Source organism: Quercus robur, chromosome 8 (genome assembly GCF_932294415.1).
Source record: "Quercus robur chromosome 8, dhQueRobu3.1, whole genome shotgun sequence".
Classification (NCBI taxonomy): domain Eukaryota; kingdom Viridiplantae; phylum Streptophyta; class Magnoliopsida; order Fagales; family Fagaceae; genus Quercus; species Quercus robur.
This window is the reverse complement of record NC_065541.1, coordinates 26092637-26116277: the sequence shown is the minus strand read 5'-3', so window position 1 is coordinate 26116277 and position 23641 is coordinate 26092637. Positions and strand designations below refer to the sequence as shown.

General features: G+C 37.1%; 1 protein-coding gene across 1 annotated transcript; it reads right to left on the bottom strand.

The window, feature by feature from the left end:
• Positions 1–14976: 14976 nt before the first annotated feature.
• Positions 14977–23043, bottom strand: LOC126695108 (50S ribosomal protein L13, chloroplastic). The gene is made up of 4 exons (XM_050391738.1): positions 22753–23043; positions 21496–21681; positions 20303–20473; positions 14977–15344 (listed from the first exon to the last, which is right to left on the bottom strand). Exons 1-4 carry the CDS (start codon positions 22999–23001, stop codon positions 15228–15230), a joined length of 723 nt encoding a protein of 240 aa, XP_050247695.1. The 5' UTR covers positions 23002–23043; the 3' UTR covers positions 14977–15227.
• Positions 23044–23641: the final 598 nt, after the last annotated feature.

Here is a 23641-nt window from a genome sequence, read left to right as displayed (position 1 = left end):
GCTGCACTTAAGCATGGTACATACCATAAAGCCTACAAACTTATGCATAAAACATAAACCCTAAAAGCTTACATAAGCATATGGGTACAGACCAACAAATACCTGAATAACATCATCAAAATATATTTAAAGAATAAACCAAGAGTATATGAAAAGAGTTAGAAACAGTTATACACCAAAACCCAGTGTATTAAAACCATAAAAACCATAAAAACACTAATTACTCCCCCTCAACAAATTACTCCCCCTTAAGAGCTGCTTTTCTGCTTCTCAAGAGCTGCTTTTCTGCTTCTCAATTATCAATGAACTTCTCCCCCTTTTTGACATGGAATGGCCAAAGGGTCACTTGTCATGCTGAGTTGTGAAGCTGTCAAGTGTAGCAGCCAAGACATCAATCTGGTCTTGCATGGCTCTCATCCTGTCAGAATGCTCAGTCTGGACTGCCCTGATCCCATCAAGCCTTTCCAGAATGATCTAGAAAGCATCTGGAGATGTGTCTGCAGAGGTTGAAGCTCTGTGTCTTTTGCCACTTCTCCTAGGTGTTGAAGTTGATGCAAGTCCAGCTGCTTCTGCTTCAGTCTCCATTGGAGCAGCCTCTCCTTCATCACCTTCATCTTCTTCTCCTGGAAGCCTAACACTTATCCTTTTGCAGGTAAGCTTGTTGATTGCAGAGGGTGTAGACATAGGACTGATGTCTTGAGGGATTGGAACTCCTTTACTCCTAAAAATCCTCATAAGCAAACTTGGAAAGATCAATTTAGGCCTAGAGGTTGTTCTGGTCTCATCCACAATGGTGTCATAAATGTGGGAACTTATGTCTATGAAGTTCTTTTCCTTGAGATCCATCAGAAAGACTGCTCTAGCACAGTTGATTGTAGTCAATTTCCTAATGGGATAGAGGTTAAACATCATGATTATGGTAAGGCACCTCATGTCCACTGGAAAGGCAGTGGTATTCAAACATTTCCCTTCTCTCTGCCCACCTATCCTTTGTTGAATTGTTTCAATAGACACACTCCTATCCTTGTAATTGATAAATTCTTCATCATCTAATCCTTCAAGCCCTAATGCATCATCTATGACATGAGCATCTAAGACAAACTCTTTACCCCTTACCCAGCAACTCAATTCATTATCCTTTATCACAGCATTTGAGTAGAATTCCCTAATTAAGGGTTCACACACAATAGGAAAACCACTCAGAAGTTTTTCCCATCCTCTTCCTTCAAAACAACTGGGAATAAAAGTTTGCCTTAAGTCCTCCAAATCCACAAATCTCTCTTGAATGATTCCTGCATTCAAGAAATTATCCTTGTATCTCTCAAAATGGTGAACTGACCTAAACAATCTAGAATCCATCTTAAGTCTTTTGTCAGCCTTCTTCGCAGTAGATTTCTTCTTCTGAGGTGAAGGAGCCATCTGTGAACAATCAGAAAAGGCCACAACAACATATAGCAATATATGTGCAGAACCAGTCAGAAACATGTAGTAAACAGAGAGAGATATCAACCAAACAAATGAACTTCAAAAACTTAAACAGCAAGCTATTTAGTTCAAACATATGGATAAACCAAGCCTAGGATAGGAAACACATGAACAACATGGTGAAACTATCCTGAAGACAGATAAATGACATAGAAGCAGATAATGGAAAAATGATATGATACTCAAACAATATATTGATCCAAACAGAAGCTACCCACAGATAGACACACTAGAACATGCAAATCTAGCACAGTAAAACTCACAACCTCAGAACGAACCAATAGAAATCACTCAACAGTTCAAAGATCAGAATGAAATGAAATAAAATAAACACTTAGCTAAGCACAAGATGAAGAGCAATAAGCATATGGCAATCATTTAACACAAACTATAGCAGCAGAAATCACACGCTAAGCAAGAACAAGAAGCAGAGACCGAAACACAAACCCATTTCAAAAACACAATCAAATGCGAAAAATCAAGGGTAAAAGCACAAAATCATGAAGAAAAGAGGGTAAAACAGAAAACCCATACCTGTAACTTGACGATTTTAAGCTACAAGAGTGCAACACAAGAGATTGGAAAAGGGAGCACGGAGTGTTTGGGAGGGAGAGTGTTTAGAGAGAAGATGAACAGTCACAAAAATTCGAGGGAAAAACTGAAAAAGTTTAAAAACTGCTCCTGTTTCTGCAAAACACGCGATTTTCACGACTGGATTAAGTCGCCACACAGTCGCCAGCTCAAGTCGCCAAAGCACTCAAGAATAAAATTTTGAAAAATTTTTCTAAGTGTTTTTCGCGACTGGAAGGTCTACCCGCGAGTGAGTCGCGAGCTGAGCCGCGAAAATCTCTGAGTGAATCTCGCGACTGGACCTTCCACTCGCGAACAAGTCGCCAAAACTGACCAGCGAAGATGCGACTGAGGCTCGCGACTTGACATATCTGCGACTGAGCCGCCAAAACAGGGCAAAACTGTATTTTTGAAATTTTCAGATTTTTCAACAAAATACTTTCCAAAAACACCTAAAACACTCAAAAATCTTTTTGTGCTTGAATTAACAAAGATTGAGCATGTGAAAACACATTTTATCAAGTACAATCACACAAATGAATATGGCATTTATTGAACATAAACTTGTGTGTTGTGTGTGGATATCAACACTGAGATAGTCCTTTGTCTAATGTGAAGCTTCAATGATCAATTCAACCAAGGCATACACAATTAGCACTAGATCATGTGACCAATCTCAATTATAGAAATATGAATATATGACCTCCCACATAACTTGATAACATAACTTGGAGCTTTTCATTTTACTCCACTTTCAGCCATAACATTTTATCTTTTGAGGCAATCATCTCTCATTGTGAGAGGGATAGACAACATTTTTCTTTGAAGAACAGGCCTTTGGCCTTTTTGAAAGAAATTTCACTTTTAATATAAGGTCGCTTACCCTTTTTCCTAGTCAAATACTAGAATGTGCGACAGGCTTTTGCAGCTCAATATCTCTTTTCATTTGGAGATTTACATTTGGTGAGCTCTTTTTAGCAAAAAAAAATAAAAAGTGGGAAGAGATATAGACACAAGTCTATGCATGTTTCAAGATCAACATAACCATTCACTAATCATTCATGACAAGTTTGAAGATCTATTTATAACAATCACATAGATTTCAAGATTTTTCCCATAGTGATATGAGTGCATGAAAACAAGCAATGCTCGAAAATGCACAAAGCCATTAGCACAAAGGTACAAGGCAAAACGAGTTTTAAGACAAAAACTCAACAAAGTCAATCAAGCTTTTTGATTTTCAAATTTTTATGTAATTTTTGGATTTTTGACTCAAGAAACAAAAAGATTGATAAAACACAATTAAGAAATATTCACAAACAAACAACCAAAATCAAAAACAACAAGCATACCAAACAAACATAGTCACAAAGCATAGGAAGTATTAATGCATGGACATGTTGTAATGCTTATGCATGAGTACCCCTTTTCACCCACACGTCACTTGCGTTTGGGGTGATTTCCTTAAAGGATTGGGTACGGGAGTTAGGGCTTTCAAACCTTCGTGAGAAGCTTTCCAAGCAGTTGGTGAATGCACCAATCATCTTCATCACGTCCATCATTCCGGGATCTCCATTTTGCTCTCTAGGTTGATCCCCTGCCCAAGTTCTCCTATCAATTCTTGGTCCTCCTGACCTTTGAGGAGTAGCACTGTTCTTTGCTCTCAGCTTTTGACAATTTGGTCGAGTGTGCCCTTGAAGTCCGCAATAATGGCACACATACATTCCTCTAGGACCTCTTTGTGGTCGAGGACGTGACTTGGCACGAGACTCAGACCTGCCCACATACTGATTACGATGATTCAGCATCCGTTGGTCCACCACATTCTTCTTCTCCTCCACCTCGAGCTTCACACCAATAGGGTCAGCTACAATTGGATCTTTGGCCTTCACAAACTTCACTTCTTTAGTGACATTTCCAGTTGAGCTACTTCCTCCGGTAAATCCCAGTCCGGATTTGTCTGAAAAGCTCTTCTGAGATGATATAACATCATCTAGCTTCTTGGTGGTGACCCTCTCTATTTTTGCATTTGCTTGAACAACCTCACTTTCAAGAAATCTCACTTTAGTGTAAGCTTCGGAGAGCTCACCATTCAAAGTTTCAATCTCGCATTTGGCCTCCCTATACCGGATCAGGAGACTTTTGTAGTCCTCCTCAGCCTTCTTCATCTTTCTCACAGCAGCCTTGGCCACCCTTGTGTATTCACCAGACTTCTCCAAAAGTGAGTTGTAATTTTCTTGAAGAGTTGCTGTGCTTTCTTCTTCTTCAGCTTCTGATTCTTCAACAATTCCTAGTGATTCATCTTCACTATGTTCTCCAAGGTCTTGTACAAGCAAATTTAACTCATCCGACGACTCAACATGAGCAATAGTCATGAAAGCTGAATAGTTCCCTTCTCCATCACAGCTCTCTTCAGATTCTGAGTCGGACGAATCTGAGTCACTCAGGGTCGTGGCATACACCTTGCCTTTTGACTTCAAATAATTCAGACATTCCCTCTTAAAGTGTCCATGCCCGTTGCATTCAAAACAAGTGACACCTTGTGTGGATTGGGATTCTTTTCCATCTTTCCTGTTGAAATCCCTCTTCTCCCTTCCAGAATTTTGGAATTTTCTCTTATCATCAAATTTTCCATTGTTTTTGAATTTCAAAAACTTCTTGAAATTTTTAACAAGATAGGCTACATCCTTGTCCACCATATCTTCTCCCGATGAGCCTTGATCTTCCACCTTCTCATTAACAGTCTTTAGAGCAAGGGATTTACCCTTCCGTTGATTTGGCAGCGACATCTCATAGGTCTGTAGAGATCCAACCAGCTCCTGTACCTTGATGTCGTCAAGATCCTTGCTCTCTTCAATGGATGTCACTTTAGCACGGAAGCTTTCTGGCAATGATCGAAGGATCTTCCTTACAATCTTAGAGTCCTCCATCTTCTCCCCCAAGTTAAACTTACTGACAACCACTTCATTTAACTTCCCATAGAACGAGTCGAAAGACTCATCCTCACTCATCTTGAGCTCCTCAAACCGAGTGGTCAGCATTTGTAACTTGGTATCTTTCACCTTCTTCGTGCCTTGATAAGTTGTTTCCAGAATCTCCCATGCATCTTTGGCAATAGTAATGTGAGAAATCCTGTGAAATTCATCTGGAGACACACCACAGAAAATAGCATTTAGTGCTTTACTGTTAGCATTAGATGCAGCAAGTGCTGCCTTATCCCATGTGGATTTGGCTGCCTCAGGTTTGGTCCAACCAATCTCAACAGCATCCCACACGGATTCATCAATAGAGCATAAAAGGGCTCTCATACGAACCTTCCAAAATGCATAATTACTTCCATCAAAATATGGAGGTGCATTAAGGGATTGAGACCTATCCATCTCAAAAAGGGAGTCAAGGATCACACAATGGTAATGAAACCAAACAGATGTGTACCCGCTCTGATACCAATTGAAAGTTCAAAAACGTGTACAAAAACACTTTTGAACGTTTAGACCCCCAAAAACCAATTTAATCAACACACGCAATATGTCAAACAACTAGTGTGCGGAAACTTAACATATGCTATAATAAAGAATTGATTAAACAACTATCTAAGCCACAACAAAATAAACCACAGCAGATAATGTAAAGGCAGAGATAGAGAGGAAGGAAGATGCAAACACAGAGATAACACCAGATATGTTATCGAAGAGGAAACCGAAGACCTCGGCGAAAAACCTCTCCGCCGCCCTCCAAGCGGTAATCAATCCACTAGAAAATACAGTTGGGATACAAGGACAGCAATAGACCCTCCAAGCCTAATCTACCCAATGCACCTAAGCCCTCCAAGCTTCTTGCTCCAACGAGGTTGCACCGAACCTTTTTCTTTTCTAGCTTTCCGGATTCCGCTACTACACCGTAGCATCAACCAATGAAGATTGGCTCCTTCCTAACTGCTTCCCAGAACTCCAAACGTCTGTCTCACAGGGATGATAATGGTGAGAACCAGGTTTGGTATAATGCCTCTCAAGGATTTGACAATGGAGAGGAAGAGAGTGAGGGAATTTGATGAGACTCTAAGGTAGAGATTGTGGGTGAAACAATCTGGTTTTTCTTTAGGGTTTCTCTCTCAAAATTCTCTCTGGAAGCTCTCTTTCAATCGTGGGTTAAAAGGGTATTTATACTGGAGTGAAGAGGAATGCGAAACGTCAGGTTTTTCCAAAACAGGGGTGGCTCGCGGCTTGACCTCGCGGCTTGACTAAGTCGCGAGTTCCAGTCGCGAGTTAACCGTATGGCCAGTTGTCCTGTTTTGTCCTGTAGTGCTCCAGCTAGCATGACTGTTCATCTTCCAGCATGCTTGGCACGTGTGCATCTTCTGGCGGGTTGAAGCCGCGAGTCCACCCGCGAGTCCCAGCCGCGACACTCTGTTTTCTTGCACACTCTTGAGCAATCTTCACACTATCTCACTCACTACCCTTACAACAATCCCACCTAAATACAGGGTTACTAAATGCTGAATTACAAGCAAATTTGGCACGGAATAAAGCCAATTAGATGGTTGAATAAATTCAACCTTACAAGGTTGAAATGGGTTTTATTGATTGTGGGGGTAGACCGGTGAAGAAGTAGAGGAAGACGAAGAGGAAGAAGAAAAGGAAGACGAAGAAAAAAGACACAGATGAGAGATGAGGGCGTGAGAGAACTAATGGGTATTTTGGTATTTTCGCGTTTGCATCGGTAATAATACAAAACGCGCATAGCGCGTTTTCATTTATGGACCCTCAAGGGTCCATAAGCCCTTCCGCGTTTTCCCTTAATTTTTTCTCAATGCTCAAAACGCAACTTTTATAAAAATGTTGCGTTTTGGGCTTACCAAACGCATTTTTTGGTTTAGCTTTTTTCAAAACGCCCTTTTTGGGCTCAAAAAGTGGAAACAAACGGGGTCTTAGTCAAAAGCAAGTGAAAATTCAAAATTCAATACCTTCAATTGGTCAAACCTTTTTCTCAATAAATCGAAAAAGTGAAGAAATTCATCACAAAACCACTGTCACATTCAATCAATTCTCGATTCCCATTCGATCAATCGAAAAAAAACATTCAATTGATCGAAGGGAATTCTCGATCAATCAAGATGCATAAAACTGAATTTTTTCAGACTTTTCTGGTAACCGTTTTTTTTTTTTTTTTACGTTTTTATTATTTTCCATCAAAAAACACCTTTTGATTTTATAAATGAAGATTTATAGATCAAACATTAAGGGTTTCAAGATCAAAAACAAGAACCCTAAAATATATGACAAGACAAGCAACAATACACGTTCATCATACCTATCTTAATATATATAAACATGAACGAATATCGACAAGCCAAAACACGGTTTGTACATCCGCACATTAAAATATATTGAAAGTTCAAAAACGTGTACCAATACACTTTTGAACGTTTAGACCCCCAAAAATTAACTTAACCAACACAAGCAATATGTCAAACAACAAGTGTGCGGAAACTTAACATATGCTATACTGTGAAATAGGTTAAATACTATCTAAGCCATAACAGAATAAAATCCACAGCAGATAAAATAAAGGCAAAGATAGAGAGGAAGGAAGATGCAAACACAAAGACAACACGCGATGTGTTATCGAAGAGGAAACCGAAGTCCTCGGCGAAAAACCTCTCCGCCGCCCTCCAAGCGGTAATCAATCCACTAGAAAATACAGTTGGGATACAAGGACAGCAATAGACCCTCCAAGCCTAATCTACCCAGTGCACCTAAGCCCTCCAAGCTTCTTGCTCCAACGAGGTTGCGCCGAACCTTTTTCTTTTCTAGCTTCCCGGATTCCGCTACTAGACCGTAGCATCAACCAATGAAGATTGGCTCCTTCCTAACTGCTTCCCAGAACTCCAAACGACTGTCTCACAGAGATGATAATGGTGAGAACCAGGTTTGGTATAATGCCTCTCAAGGATTTGACAATGGAGAGGAAGAGAGTAAGGGAATTTGAAGAGACTCTAAGGTATAGATTGTGGGTGAAACAATCTGGTTTTTCTTTAGGATTTCTCTCTCAAAATTCTCTCTGGAAGCTCTCTTTCAATCGTGGGTTAAAGGGGTATTTATACTGGAGTGGAGAGGAATGTGAAACGTCAGGTTTTGGCAAAACAGGGGTGGCTCGCGGCTTGACCTCGCGGCTTGACCAAGTCGCGAGATCCAGTCGCGAGTTAACCGTATGGCCAGTTGTCCTGTTTTGTCCTGTAATGCTCCAACTAGCATGACTGTTCATCTTCCAGCATGCTTGGCACGTGTGCAGCTTCTGGCGGCTTGCAGCCGCGAGTCCACCCGCGAGTCCCAGCCGCGACACTCTGTTTTCTTGCACACTCTTGAGCAATCTTCACTCTATCTCACTCACTACCCTTACAACAAACCCACCTAAATACAGGGTTACTAAATGCTGAATTACAAGCAAATTTGGCACGGAATAAAGCCAATTAGATGGTTGAATAAATTCAACCTTACATATATTAATCAATCCAAGGATATAAGCTCATCCAAATGAGTAATTCTTATCTATCATAATAGATGCTCATATCAAAAACAAGTAATACTTCATTACTGGTAGTTGTAATCTTTAAAAAATAATACCCATCAGATCTAGTTTATAAACTATCTCAATAAACCCACTTGCAAGATTGTAGATGGTGTCCAACTCTAATACAAACACCAAAAACACATGGCACAAAACAAAAGCTACAGCCATGGCCTCAAGGAACAATTAATATATCTCATATATTAATCACAACACACGGGTTTATAAAGGTTATAGAACAAAAACATTATGCAGAAAAAACTACTGCAGAAATTTGAAACAACAAGAAAATGGTTTTCTTTAATTCTAAAACTCAAATCATATGTTATACAAGTATGATATTGAAGTTTGCTCTGATACCAATTGTTGGAAAAAATGGCTTTGCATCTCATACAAAACCCATGGCGGAAGTAACACAAGGATCTACTTCATTCATAAGAGAGAACATATAACCTTGAATTCTAGAACAAAGAAGAGAAAGCATACCTTGATGCAGTAAAATTCAAAAATAAGACTTGAGAATACCTTCAATCTTCATCTCAATTCCACATGGTGCCTAAGATGAGTGGTCTCTCAATCGGTTCTTAAGTACGTTGATTTTCCAAAAAGAAAAATGTTCTCAAAAGATGCTATAGAGAAAAACCTTTTTTTTTCTCTTCTTTTTAATCATACGTACCTTTTAATTGTCCGGGCAATCACTTTATTTAATAACTCTTATTAAATAAATAACTGAATATCTAATTGGGTTAGCCTTTTGGGCCAACCCAATTGGGCTTTAAGTGTGTGGTTTGGGATGGGACCAAAGGGACAAATAAGGCTCTACCTCCAAAGGGCCTCGGACTTATCTGTCAACTCTTGACAAGCCCAAAGTTACCATTAATTATATAACAAATACCACTATGGAAATATAATTGCACTCTAGGCCTCATTAATAGACTATTTCCCAAGAAGACTCTAGTATGATATCATTTGACCCCTCCATGAAATATCCATAGTGAACAAAGTCATAATAAACTGTCACTTAGTAAACAACTGTTTTATTCCTTGAGTATCCAGTTTAATCTTTTAGTTATTCATATTTATGAAATCTAATTTCAATAAATGGAAACTTTAGTAACTCTTTACTAAAATGGCTGTCCCTAAATAATCAGTTCCCATTAAACTTATTTCTAGGGGATTTTCGTGTCTCGATAGAAAGAGATTATGGATTCTATCTTGAGAATATGTGTTCCCTTAACACTACATGCAGTTACCCAACATGCTTAGGTTTTGTCCGTTAAATTAGATCTCATTATTGATATATCAAAGTAACCTACATTTCATGATCGAGTTCACTATCCTCTCAAGATTAAGAGTCTATGAAATTAGAAGTCGTGAGATTAATTATTCAAGTGATAGTTGTTAATTGAATAATTAATCTCACAGCGGTTCAGTTTAGTATGTCTTGCACACTTAAGGCATATCAACACATCAACTAGAAGTCTCCACTTTCATGATCAAGACAAACCATCTTAGTTGATGTGTTATAGTCTTCAAAAATGAAATGCCCAATTTCATCACCGACTACGAACTATATTTTGAGTTTACAAGGAACTTGTAATTTATTGCTTCTGTAACTAATCACATACAATGCATCTCTAAGACTATGATAATGTCCAATTAGTTCATTTACAAATAATCTCATTTATTTAAAAAGTTTAATTATTTATAACATGCCAATAAATTGGATTTTATGGCATAAACCCTAACAATGTCTTCATTTTCGCTCTATATGTATATGTATTGTGCATACTATGAATGTTGTAAAGGCAGCCATGCACTTTGGATGATGGACATACGTGGTTAGGAAGGCAACCCCTCCCTAATCATGGATGCTCTTAACCTTGGAGTGTGGGTATGCATTCAAGGCTTATGCTGCAAATGTATATTCATACTTCACTGGGTGCATGACCTACCATGTGTGTGATCGCCTTTATCCATGTTGGCTAGTGACATTGGTTTCCCCATGTATATGACAAGCATCATGTGTTCAATACTTTTTTGAGCCTCGACATAGTCTGAGCATATTGATGCATATCGTATATATAGGCATTAAACCCTACCAGTGTGCCGTAGTGCACCAAACGCAAAACTCTACCAAATTGTCACCATGAAAATGTGGCATCTTCTTGCCATATTCTCGCCATGAAAGCTTGGTGAGAATAGTGTTTAGTGTGCTGTGACGCACTTGACCCAAAATGCTGCCAAAATTTCACCACGAAAATAAGGCGAAATGCTACCATATTTTCATCATGGAAATTTGGTAGTAATTCAAATGTGATAGCAAAGCATTGACAAAGGCCACAAACCTTTCCCAAATCAAACCTCAAATCTCAATTCTTTTAAAGTCCCGAAAGCTAATGCCAGTAGCTTGTTTTCATCTACCAATGACCAAAAATTAAGATTTTACCAAAACAAAGGACTATCTCACGACAAGTGTTGAGGGGTGCCTAACACCTTCCCCATATGTAACCAAAATTTTGAATCCAAAAATCAAAATATTTTATCATCCATTTAGTTAGGAAAAACCAGATTTTTCTTTTTAACCTTTAATTGGTAATAAAATCAATATAGAGTCAGGCGACCAATTACACCTTAGAAAAATCTCAATGATTGGTAGTGACTTCACAACCTTCCTATAAAAATAGCTCACACACCCAAGCTGTGTACCACCCTCTAAGGAGGGGTGCGTGTGTCACCTTTTTCGGGTGGTCATAACTACAAGGAATCAACAATTGTATATGATGAACAAGTAGAATTGTGCACATTTTTCATAACATCATGTACTTCGAATGTACAAAATTATGTAAAAATGTTGAGTAATAGTATTCGTCGAACGTGCATAATTTTTAACATTAAAAAAAAAAAAAAAAAAAATTGTTTATGTTGAACGTGCAAAATTGTTTAAGTTTTTCTAAAAATTGTTTACTTCGAACGTACAAAATTATATAAGTAGTTTAAGTAATAGTGTTCGTTGAATGCAATTTACAATATTTTTTGAAAAATTACAAACTTATAATGTACAAAATTATGTAAATTCTTTGAGTAATAGTATTCATTGAATGTGTGGAATTTTCAACATTCATTAAAAATTTGTGTATGTTGAAACCTACCGAATTGTGTATGTTTTTCATAAAAGCATACTTTGAAAGTACAAAATTTTGTAAATTCTTTGACTAGTAGTGTTCATTGAAAGCCCAAAATTTCTAACATTCTTTGAAAATTTGTGTAGGTTAAATGTGCAAAATTTTGAGTGTTTTTCGAAAAATTGTGTACTTCAAAAACCTACAAAACTATGTAAATTCTTTGAGTAATAGTGTTCGTTGAGTGTGCAGTCTCTGCCATATCATTATTTGTGGCAGTATGAAGTGTTATTTAAAATATATGATCAGTAATACCCCCATATTGAAGTTCCTCACTAACAAGATTTGCAATGTTATATCCTGAGTGTGGAGATTCCACTATTTTAAATAATATTATTCTTTTATTTAAATTCCAATTAGAATCAATATGATGAATAGTTAAAAAGTGAAAACCTAATTTATTTCTTGATGTCCACATGTCAGATGTTAAACAAAATCTTCCACTATGTGCATGCAAAATACTTTAAATTTCTCTTTTTTGAAATTTAGAAGTCTTCATAATATCTCTCTCTACTTATTTATTTATTTTTATTTATAAATGAAATAATCTATTTTTATTAAAAAAAAATGAAACAACAAAATTTTTTTGAGAAAAGAATCAAAGAATTTATAACTTATTCTTTTTTAGGTCAAAACCTTTTTTTTTTTCATAAAGATTTTAAATAGCTTTTTTTCTTTTTCTATCCTTCAATTAAAAAATGTCCAGTGGTTTTTTTTACAAAAAAATCAAAGCTACAAGATTAATAACAAAATAGATACATTAGTAAGTATAATTTATAACAATCACTCCAAAGTATTTAGTGGTAAGGTGTGCGGTTTTAAAATGTTTATCATGTCTAAAGTTTGATCCCTCACCCCTCTAAATTATTTTGTTATGAATTTTAGGCCATTGGTTGGGCTAATGGACGAACACTAGGCCAAGCTACTCATTAGCCTAGTGGACTAGAGGGCTATTAGGCTAGCCCATCGATCATGGACTATTTGGTGACACTTGGTCAAAAGAGAATTTGGACTATTCATAGTAGTGGATAGGGGTGTCCACGAGTCGGGTCGGGTTGGGTCGGTTCTGGGTTGAAGGACGACAGACCTGCTGCCGATTGCAAAAAACTACGGGTCGAGTCAGATCGAGCTCAGGTGGACGGCAGTTGGACCCGACTCGACCAAAAGACTGAAAACAAAGACGAAACTTGTTACAAATTTCACAAATCTTAAGAACAAATCTACAAACCCAAATATCAATAACCACAAATCCGAAGAACCTAGACAGAAATAGAGAGAAATAATAGCATATCTGAACTTGCATAAGACTAAAACGAAGAAATAAAGAGAGTTACTTGCAGATCGGCGATGGTGCGATGAAGGAGATTCGTAGCTCAGCAATTGTAAAGGTTCGAAGATCTAAAGATTCAAATCGGCGATGGTGCGATGAAGGAGAATCATAGCTGAGCGATGGTGGAGGTTCGAAGATCTAAAGATTCAGATCGGCGATGGTGCGATAAAGGAGAATCGTAGCTCAGCGATGGTGGAGGTTCAAAGATCCAAAGATTTAGATCGGCGATGGTGTTGGCTGGCAATGGTGTTGGCTGTTAAGCATGAGAGAGATCAAGAGCATTAGACTTTGAAGCGACACTAAGAGAGTGAGTGGAACTGAGTGTGAGTGAGCCAGTGATGGTCTAAGCTGGAGTGGAGAATATAAAATGACTAAGAACTGGGTTATACACACGATCGGGTCAGGTGGATCCAATTTTATAAGGGAAGACCTGCCATCCGACCCACCAGAATCGGTTTGGGATGGCAAGGACCCGCCACCGACCGCAAGGTAGTCAGGTTAGGCGGTTGTCGGTTCAGGTCTGGTCAGTTTTGCCAGGTGGATCAGGTAGGGTTGACCTGCAAAAAACACAAGTCGGGTCACGAGTCAACTTGTTTTTGCTTCGGGTTAAAAAAATCGAGTTCGGGTCAGGTATTTTTTGGGTCGAGTCAAAAAATTATGGCCCGTTTTGCCATGTCTAGTTGCCTACCCTTTTAGATGATATTATTGGATATTGGACCTAAAACTTTGAGACTGGGACCATTCATTTGGTGATTTTTCCTCTTATATATAAACTTTCAAACTTTCAAATGGGACAAAATTTAAGGTGCAATTGCAGTTAACCTATCTATGATAATGCATGTTTTCATAGTGCCTACTCATGGATTAAAGTGTCACTTAACCCACTTAAAGTGTCCTCCTTTAAAAAACAAGAGTAAAAATGTCTTTTCAATAATCTTTTTATCTCTCTTCATCTTCACCCTTTGGATTAGGAACTCCAAAAAAGCCTAAAATAAAAAATTTCACAAGTGTGAAAATAGTGAAGCCAAAGTACCAAATTAACATAAATTATGAATGTTTAAACCTATTTTTTAACAATTTATGTCCAAAATAAATGACTTTTTAAAATAAATTATGATATTTTCTAGAGCGTATATTGCTTAACAATGATATGATAAGCATAAAAGAGACCACGTATAAATAAGTAAACAATCAAACTTTAATATATATCTCAAATTGAAATAAAGTGGCAACCACAATTAACAATAGATTATAAAATTAATTTTCAAAATTATAAATTTCTTATACGTTTTTATTTTTTGTCAAATGAATTATCCAATAAGTCATTTGTAATTTTGTTTTATATTTTGGGATGGTTAATATTGTGTAGAAATAAAACTTGTGTATTTGTTTTACTTATCTTTGTGTTATTTTGTTTTAAATATCAATATTAGGATTTATATAATTTTAAAATTATTGAATAAATATTAATAAGTGTAATTCATTTTTGATATAAGTAGTAAATTCAAAGTAATGCATTTTACATCAAGTAATTTGTTGCATGACTTTCTAAATGGCAAATACATGTTTAAAAAAAAAAAAAAAATCATATGAAAAATACAAGTCAACCCGATCCAACCCGCAACCCGATTGACTCAAACCCATTTTTAACCCGCTTAAAATGACCATTTTTGACCCACAACCCGATTGACCCAACCCGCCCCGCCCGTTTTGCCCGGCCTAGAGGCAATAGAGTCAATGGGCTAGGGGAAACTCCAGGAGTTGCATCTTCTCAACCTAGGGCAACAAAGGACATTGCTGAAAATCAGGCCAAAATGATAGCATCCATGCAAGTTACAAGAGTGTTGTAAACTTGTAACACAGAATTTTATGTATATTTATAAAATGAGACTGAAACTTCGACAACATACATCATATAAAAACGGGGAAACCTAAAATCGGATACATCTACAAGATAAAACAAACATGAACTTCTACATGAGATCTGAATCATGTGACAAAAAAGCCACAAACAAAAAATAACAAGGTATGTTAACCATGGGGAAAGTGAGGGATCACAACATTATATATTCTGCTGGAGTTATGATTCAAATCTATCTTTCTTTCTGCATCCTTTTATCCCTTATGGGCAGCTCAATGGCCCTCTGGGCCTCATGTGGATGATCCGGGCCCTTGTAAACCTTCAGGTGATTGAATAATGCTCTGCCAAGCTGCACAAAAAGAACACACTTTAAAAGCAGCTAAGCAATAGACAATTATAGACATTTCACAAAAATAGAAGATCTGTATAGAGAATTGACAAAATTTGATTCCTTTTTTCCTTCAAGGATACACACTCAGTTATAGCATTGTCAAAAAAACCTGAGTTGAAGATCACACAGATGACCGCCCCAAAGTATCAAACCCCATTCTTTTTCTGCTCTTTTCCTTTTTTCGGTACTCAAATTCCAATTTTTACTTAACAAGTTGGACTCTCTCTATCAGCTACAGGCTTCCACAGATTTCCCCAGACAACTTAGTACTATGTGATAATTCACATCATAGATGAAGGCCAATTGCCTCAATCTATAATCTTATCTTTCAAAAGTTTCTTACTATGTTCAAGAACAAGATTTGTGGTTACAGTCATCTCTCATACAAATCCCCGGCCGTTCATGGTTAGAAGTCCCATACCATGCCTCCCACGATAAATGTATAGCCTTTCATGCCAAAGAATCCCTTAGAATTTTCACTCTCCAATGACAGAATTTTATTTCATTTATGACTTCAAATAAAACACACACACACACATTATTATGAAGACAAATTAATAAAGGGATGAGGGAAAGGTTGTGGGTTCAAAACCCACTATGTCTGTGTGAAACTTACAAATAAAAAAATAAAAATAAAAAAATAAAAAAGACTGCTACAAAATTAAATGTCAATTAGTTATTTCACTTTTATGACACTTAAGATGCTCCAGCTTTGACAGAATTTTGAATTTGGATGCCTTTGTGCTTCCTCTCTAACTCTTGCACCCACTCAGTGTGACTTAGTTCAACACTACTGAGAAGGTAAGTCAAACTAGTGAAAACATTTTTCTTGTTGACCCCTAATAACAAGAAGGGGTGTCTGAAAAGCCCATCTAGAAGAAATAAAGTGCTCAGTAACTTGGAGTGTGCCCACCTAACAGAGTGACATGAATGCAGGTATATTATGGCTAAACTATATGGCAGACCCATTCCCAACCTTGCACCAATTGTGCAGCACTGATATCATAAGCCAACTAACCAAGCAATATCTCCAACAGCTCCAACACACTTCACCAGGGCGGCCAACTTTGTATGTAGCAAAACACATACTACTGGTAAAAATAAGTACTTAAATCAAATCCAGAGTACTACAATAAATAGCAGAAAAAAAATTGGCATACAATAAAAATTCCAAGTCAGAGAACCTAGTAGCATAAACAAGAAAAAACTTGGGCACAAAATGGACATTCAAATAATGCCCAATTATCAGAGAACCTAGTAGTATCCATCGTTAACATAAAATTATAGAGAATACCTATTATAAATGAATTCAATAGAATAGTTTGTAACCCCGAATCAATTGGTGCCATTTGAGTAGATGTTTTCTTTTATAGGTAATAAAAACTTTATTGATAAGAAAAGTACAATGAGTTTACGATAGTAAACTTAATGCAAAAAAACGGATACAAACAGATCAAAGGGAAAAGCAAACAGAATTAATGAAATCAATGCGTCCACAGCTCTTTCAGTGTCCTCAAATGTTCGGGCATTGGTTCCTTCCAAGTTAACCACATAAGACACACCGGTACCATATTCCAAACATTGGAAGAATGAATGCCCAACCAATTCCACCATGAAGAAAGTAGAGACTACTGTCTTCGGCATCACCCACTAAACCCCAAACAAGTAGAAGACTTCACTCCACAAGGTATGCACAAACTTGCAATGTAGTAATAAATGATCCACGGTTTCCTCCTCACACCAACATAGGTAACACCAATTAACAAGAGGCAAGTTCTTAACAAGGTATCTATTGTGAAAATCGCACCCCTAGCAGCTGTCCATAAGAAAAAAGACCCCCTTCTAGGAACCTTAACACTCCAAATGCATTGCCAAGGTAAAAAAACAGACGGAGCTTTCAATAATGATTTATAAAAAGAACACACATCAAAGACACCACTATGATTCAATTGCCCAACCATGGTATCATCACCCCCCACAGGTATTTTGGATGAGATATGCACAATGAAAGCATAAAACCTTGTTGTCTCCCAATCTTGAAACACACAGTGGAAGAGTAAGTTCCAACTTCTATCACCCCCATCAGGTGCAATGTCAACCATATCAGAAATCCTAGCTTCTTTATCCATAGCACAAGCAAACTATTCCGGATATAATTCTTTCAAAGAAGTAGGACTACTCCAAGAATCATTCCAAAACTAAATATGAAAACCCTCTCCTGCCGCTTACAACACATGACCAAAGAAACTCTCCACCCCCTTCCTAATGCTCTTCCACATCCCATAGCCATGCGTTCCTCTAACAGCTCTAGTGCACCAGCCACCACTACCTTCCCCATATTTGGAGGCTATGACCTGACACCATAAGTGTGTGCCCTCCTTCCCAAAGCGCCAAAGCCACTTCCCTAGTAAAGCTTGGTTAAACAACCCAATCCTCCGGATCCCCAAACCACCTACCTCCATTGGCCACACAACCTTTTCCCAAGCAACAAGTGAATATTTAAATACATCAGTAGATCTCCCCCATAGGAAATTCCTCTGAATCCTCTCTAATCTATTCGCCACATGTTGTGGTATGGTAAACAAAGATAAATAATAAGTGGGAAAGCTTGATAAAGTACTCTTCAATAAATTAAGCATACCCCCTTTTGACAAATATAACCGCTTCCAACCTGAGAGCTTTTTCTCCATCCTTTCTATAACAAGGCTCCAAATCAAAGAATCCTTATAATGAGCCCCAAAGGCATACCCAAGTAGGTCATGGGCAAAAAGCCAACCTTCTAACATAAAATGCGGGCCAAAGCATCCAAATTCCCAACCTCACCAACTAGCACAATCTCACTCTTACCAACATTTACTTTCAAGCCTATCTTTGCTAGTTCAAGGGTCCACCAAGGAAACACCACCTTTCACAATCTCATCCATGCACCCATTGGACCTTGGGGGCACTCCACCCATCTCGCCGGTGCTCAAAGGCACCATCAGAGTCTTCTCGGCTGAACCATGGGACCCTAACCCTTCTCCCACCTACCATGAGCTTTGTTCAGTCAACTTCACCAAGTTTTGAATGAATTCATTTTGGGCTTTAATGGGTTTGGCCAAGTTGCTTGGTCATTTAAAGCCATGGGCTCTAACAAAACTAGGCCCAATTTTGATGTTCCTTTCGGATGGACAAAGTTACTCTATTGGACCTTATGTTGAGCAACCCCATCAAAAGCAACGGTAATTTTTAAAGAGAAATGGGCCTAAGTCCATTTAGCAAAAGGGCCACACAAAGGCCTGCTACTTTTTAAATGAGTTGGATTATTTGATTTTTGAAAAAAGTCAAATCCCCCATATCTCTCCTTCTAATTTATAGTCCCAGAAATATTTGGCACCTTTGTTACTTCATTGCGAGTTTGGCTTAAGCATTACGGGGCCGTGTATTTAGTCTCTTTGGAGTTAATTGGGTTATGTTTTGTAGAGTAGTTGACATAATGGTTGGTTGGCAGAATTGGTTGGTAAATGCTTGTCAGCTGTGTAGAATTTAGCTCCCTTTTATCTAATGTGAATTTTGTGACGGGAGTGAAATTCCCATACTTAAGAAGTTTGGAAGTGTCCAAAGTACAAGTGAGACTTCCTTTTCTTAGATATTACTCTATGAATGGCCAACTATCTTGGGCCTACTTGTGATACAATCACTGCATTCACTAATTTGAAATCCTTTAATTATAATTCTTTGGCTAAAATTCTTTAACTATCTTAGAGCATTTGCAGCAGTGGAGGTATAATGCTATAATGCTAAATTTTAACTCTACAAACATTAAAATGATGCTCCAGCAGTGGAGCTAAATCTTTTTTTTTTTTAGCTCCATTGCTACAATGCACATCTATAGATAAATATGCACTGTTCATGAGAGCTAAAATAAAAATATTTTATTTTATTCAAGGCCGGTGATTAAAATAATAAAAATTCCTCTATCTCCCTCTCAGACTCTCAGTCACTCTCACCTCTCTCTCTCTCTCAGTCACTCTCTCGGTCACTCCGTGCTCAACGTCTCCGCCGGCCTCAACATCACCGGCCCAAGCCGACCCAAGCCTCCGCCAACACACGATCCACGTCTCCGATCCACCGGCCCACGCCTCCCCAACCACCGATCCACCGCTGCAGCCCATCTCTCTAATCTCTTTGCTGTGATTGATTTTTTTTTTTTTTAATGTATTTTCATCTGGATTTGGTGGCTGTGGTGGTGGTGGATGATTTTGACAGTGGGTTTGTGAATTTTGGTTGTGGTGGTGGTGGATGATTTTGGCTTTGGCAGTGGGTTTTGTGGATTTTGGCTATGAGTTTTGTGGTTTATGGTTGTGGTTGTGATTGTGGTTGTGGTTGTGGTTGTGGTTGTGGCAGTGGGTTGTGGTTGTGGTTGTGGTTGTGGTTGTCATGGCTGGTGGTTTGTGGTGACTGGTGGTGATGGGGTTGTGATTGTGGTTGCGGTTTTGCTTTTGTTTTTTTTTTTCTATGTTGTGTTGTGGTTGCCAAAATAGAGTGGTGGTTGTGGCTGTGGTTGTGGCTGTTACTGATGGTAGAGATGGTTGTGGTTGGTGCTGTGGGTGTTTTTTGGGTAGTGGGATATATTATTTTATTGTAGAGGATATATTATTTTATTGTGATGTTTATATTATTTTATTGTGTTGAAAGCTAAAATAGATCCACTGTTGCAGCATGCGTATAGGTAAAATAGATAAAGTAACTTTGGTAGAGCTAAAAAGCTAAATTTTTAGCTCCATTGCTATGGATGCTCTTATGCTTTGTATTGTTCATGAGGGAGATCTTTTAAATTAAAATTATTTATTTATCAAAGAAGACAATGTAGCAATTTTTTTGGGGGGAAAAGTAAAATACACATATACTTCAACTCATTTAGAACAAGAACTCACCCTTCCTTTGGGAAGCATACCCCGAACAGCATGTTCAATAATTCTCTCTGGAATTCTCTGCTGTAGTTGGTCAAAAGTTTCCACTTTCATACCACCTGGTCGCCCTGAATGCCTCCTGTAGAGCTTCTGGGTCCTTTTCTTGCCGGACACAGCTACTTTTTCTGCATTTACCTTTTAAGTTCAAGTGCAATAAAATTTTTAGGATTTGTACAACTACCATGTAAACTAATAATAATAATAATAAGTTGTCTACGTCACACATCAGTATGTGAGAAAAACTAGACAAGTGATATCTAAGTTGACTCCAAAACCTTGATGGCTAGGTTTAAATCACATAAAAAAAAAAAAATCATCAGAAATAAATAAGATCTACTAACCCCAATTTTGTAAGCATGCAAAAATTGAGAAGTAAATTACCTATTCATGGACGCAAACATAAGAGAGAGAGAGAGAGAGAGAGAGGCCTATACTATGTATGAAGAAATGTTTTGTACAGAACGTTTCGCTAAAGTTAAAAGAACCACGCAATGCCAATTTTTAATGCAACAAGCTCATTGAGCAAATTAAGTTAGTAGACAATTATCAACTTCATATTTATTAATACACAAAGGTTATTTTCATGCCTTCCCTTTAGAAACATGAACTCTTAACTCTTTGCAAAATGCTTGAGGAAAAGATGAAGGAACAACACAATGCCCGCGCTTACATATTAAATTAAGTCAGAAGATATTTATCAACATTATACTCATTGATACACTCACGTGCAAACTCATGAATGCCAATGCACTGACATATTGACACTTGCATGTATCAAACATTAAACAAATGAGATACAAGATAATCTTCAAATCGTAACTTTTTTGAATAGTAATCTCCAAATTATAACTAATCACACACAATCCCTAACATGCTTCAACTACTATTTAATGAAATCAATTGTCACAACATGTTGTTGACATGAAGATTGTCAACCAACGATCCATAGGAAGATAAGAAAGTGTAAGACAACTATGTCAATCACATGATGACCCAAAAATGAATATGTGAGATAGATTAGTTTCACCCAAACTGTTGCCAATGGGAACTAAACCCTTGCCAATCCTAAGTGCATCAAAAGTATAATTATGTAGAAGTTTATATTCCCCTCTATCATAATGAAGAGAAATTTAAGCATAACTAGAGAAACTACATACCACAATCACGAATGCCCCCATGTCCACGCTGGGAGTATAGGTAGCCAGATTTTTCCCACGGATGTAAATAGCAATCGTTGATGCTAGTCTTCCAAGAATTTTGTCTGTAGCATCAACTACATACCATGGCTTATCTGTGTTCACATGATCAGCAGCTTTGGGATACCATGTCTTATTCCAAATATCCTGAAAAAAAAAAAAAAAAAAAAAAAAAAAAAAGAAGAGACCACTCACGAACATCACAATTGAGCAATTAAACAGGAAGGTGCATTATCCCAATTTCACAAGGAAAGTAAGAATATGTATGAGAAGTTGCAATAAATTCAACTAATTAAAAAAATAAATAAAAGGGAACTTAAAACAAATTCAACATGAGCATTCCATGTGAGACATTATTAGTGAATTCTGTACCGGAAAAGGATAAGTACAAGGAAGACTATTCGCATATTTAGATGGCCAGATAAGGCAGAAACCTTGAAAATAATAGTGAAATTTTCAAATATGCAGCTTGAGAATTGAAACTCAAAAACAGTTACATAAATCATTAAAAATAATAATAAGTAACGCAATTAGAGAATCACAAAAGATCATTGTTGATGTTTTCTCACCTGCATAGGGATATTTATTCATGCTTTAAGACTGTATACTGAAAGTATCGCACAAGTTTTGTAAATCAAAGTCAGTGAGAGAAGAGATAGGTTATCAAATTCATACTTAAACAAGTGATAGAGTGAGTTGTCAAAAATAGGATAAGTGAATGCAAATATCCGTGCCATATTTAATCCCTTGCTTGAAATCAGGATATATTCGACTAAAGTGGAAACATAAAAATAGTATCCATCTTTATAAATGTTTTAAGAAATTCAGAAAAATCATATATTTCTGTACCAAAACAGTAATCTTTAAAATTCCATTATTTTTTTTCATATTAAACAAACAGCAGACTAAGATAGATAGAAATAATTAAGGGGAGTTTATCGTTTAATAGAGAACAAAACTATGAAAATTAACATAAAAACCATAGAACCCTCCCAGTCCCACATCATAAATATTCTCTCTATCTAATCTTCCCACATTTTATCGGAAAACGAAGAGAGCCCACAAGAAAGAAAGCAAAAATAAATAACCAAAAAACATTTCCATATTCAAGACATAACCCACTTATTTTATTTTTCTTGGCAACCAAACAACATTTAAAAATTTATTAAAAAAAAAAAAAAAACCAAAAGAGAGATAGATAGTTTTAGACAAAGTTACAGGGCCGTTGGCTTCGGAGTCTTCAAACATCCAGCGTTGATCTTTGGGGATGAGAGAAAGGTCCTGGCATCGAACCTGGAAACGAGGAAACGAAATTCTTCGAATCGATGGATTTGATAATGACAAGGGAAAACCAACAAATGGGTTTTTGATAATGCCACTGCTACTGTTCATGTGGGAAGAATAAGAACGAGAAGAAACAGATGAAGAAGCGAACGTGACCGAAGATGAAACGCAGAGTATCACCATCTCTCTCTCTCACTTTCTCTTGGGTTCTCTCTGTTTCGATAAATGGATAAGCCATGAGCGTAAATAGCAAAAAAAAAATTTTTTTTTTTTTTTTTTTTTGGTGAAACAAACACGGAAAGGGGTTTAACACAAAATTACACCACAACTCTACTCAAAAGTTACCACAGCTCTACCAAAAAGCTATAGTAACTTTTAAGGGAGGGTGTGGTAAGTTATATTACACACAACACACTCTCTTAAGCAATATGGGACAATTATCCATTCTTTTTTTTTTAAGAAATAAACACACATACAAGAAAAAATGAAAGGGGTTCTAACACAAAGGTATATCACAACTAAGGGTAATTATCAATGATGTTTTATTTGTTGCCTAAACTTCAAATTTAATAATTACTAGTCACTGACCCATGCGATGCACAAAAAAACTATTGACTTTGGGAAAAAAAAAACTAATAATGAGTAAATAGACATTTTGCTAGATAGTATTTTTTTTTTAAATGAAGAAATATTTAACTTCTATACTTTTCCATAGTTTAGAAGTGTTGTCTAATATTGAATGTTATTGAGTTGCAAATGCATAATTACCGAAACCTATAAAGTAATTTACAATTCTTAAATTAATAAAGCAAAACACTCAATA

What these genes read in the sequence shown, in the direction of transcription:
- LOC126695108 (XM_050391738.1), bottom strand. Translation starts at nt 23,001, where the DNA reads ATGGTGATACTCTGCGTTTCATCTTCGGTCACGTTCGCTTCTTCATCT. An exon ending in ACTCCGAAGCCAACGGCCCT is followed by an intron (nt 21,682 to 22,752) that starts GTAACTTTGTCT and finishes TTTTTTTTTCAG; the next exon opens with GATATTTGGAATAAGACATG. An exon ending in GTATGCTTCCCAAAGGAAGG is followed by an intron (nt 15,345 to 20,302) that starts GTGAGTTCTTGT and finishes CTTTTTGTGCAG; the next exon opens with CTTGGCAGAGCATTATTCAA.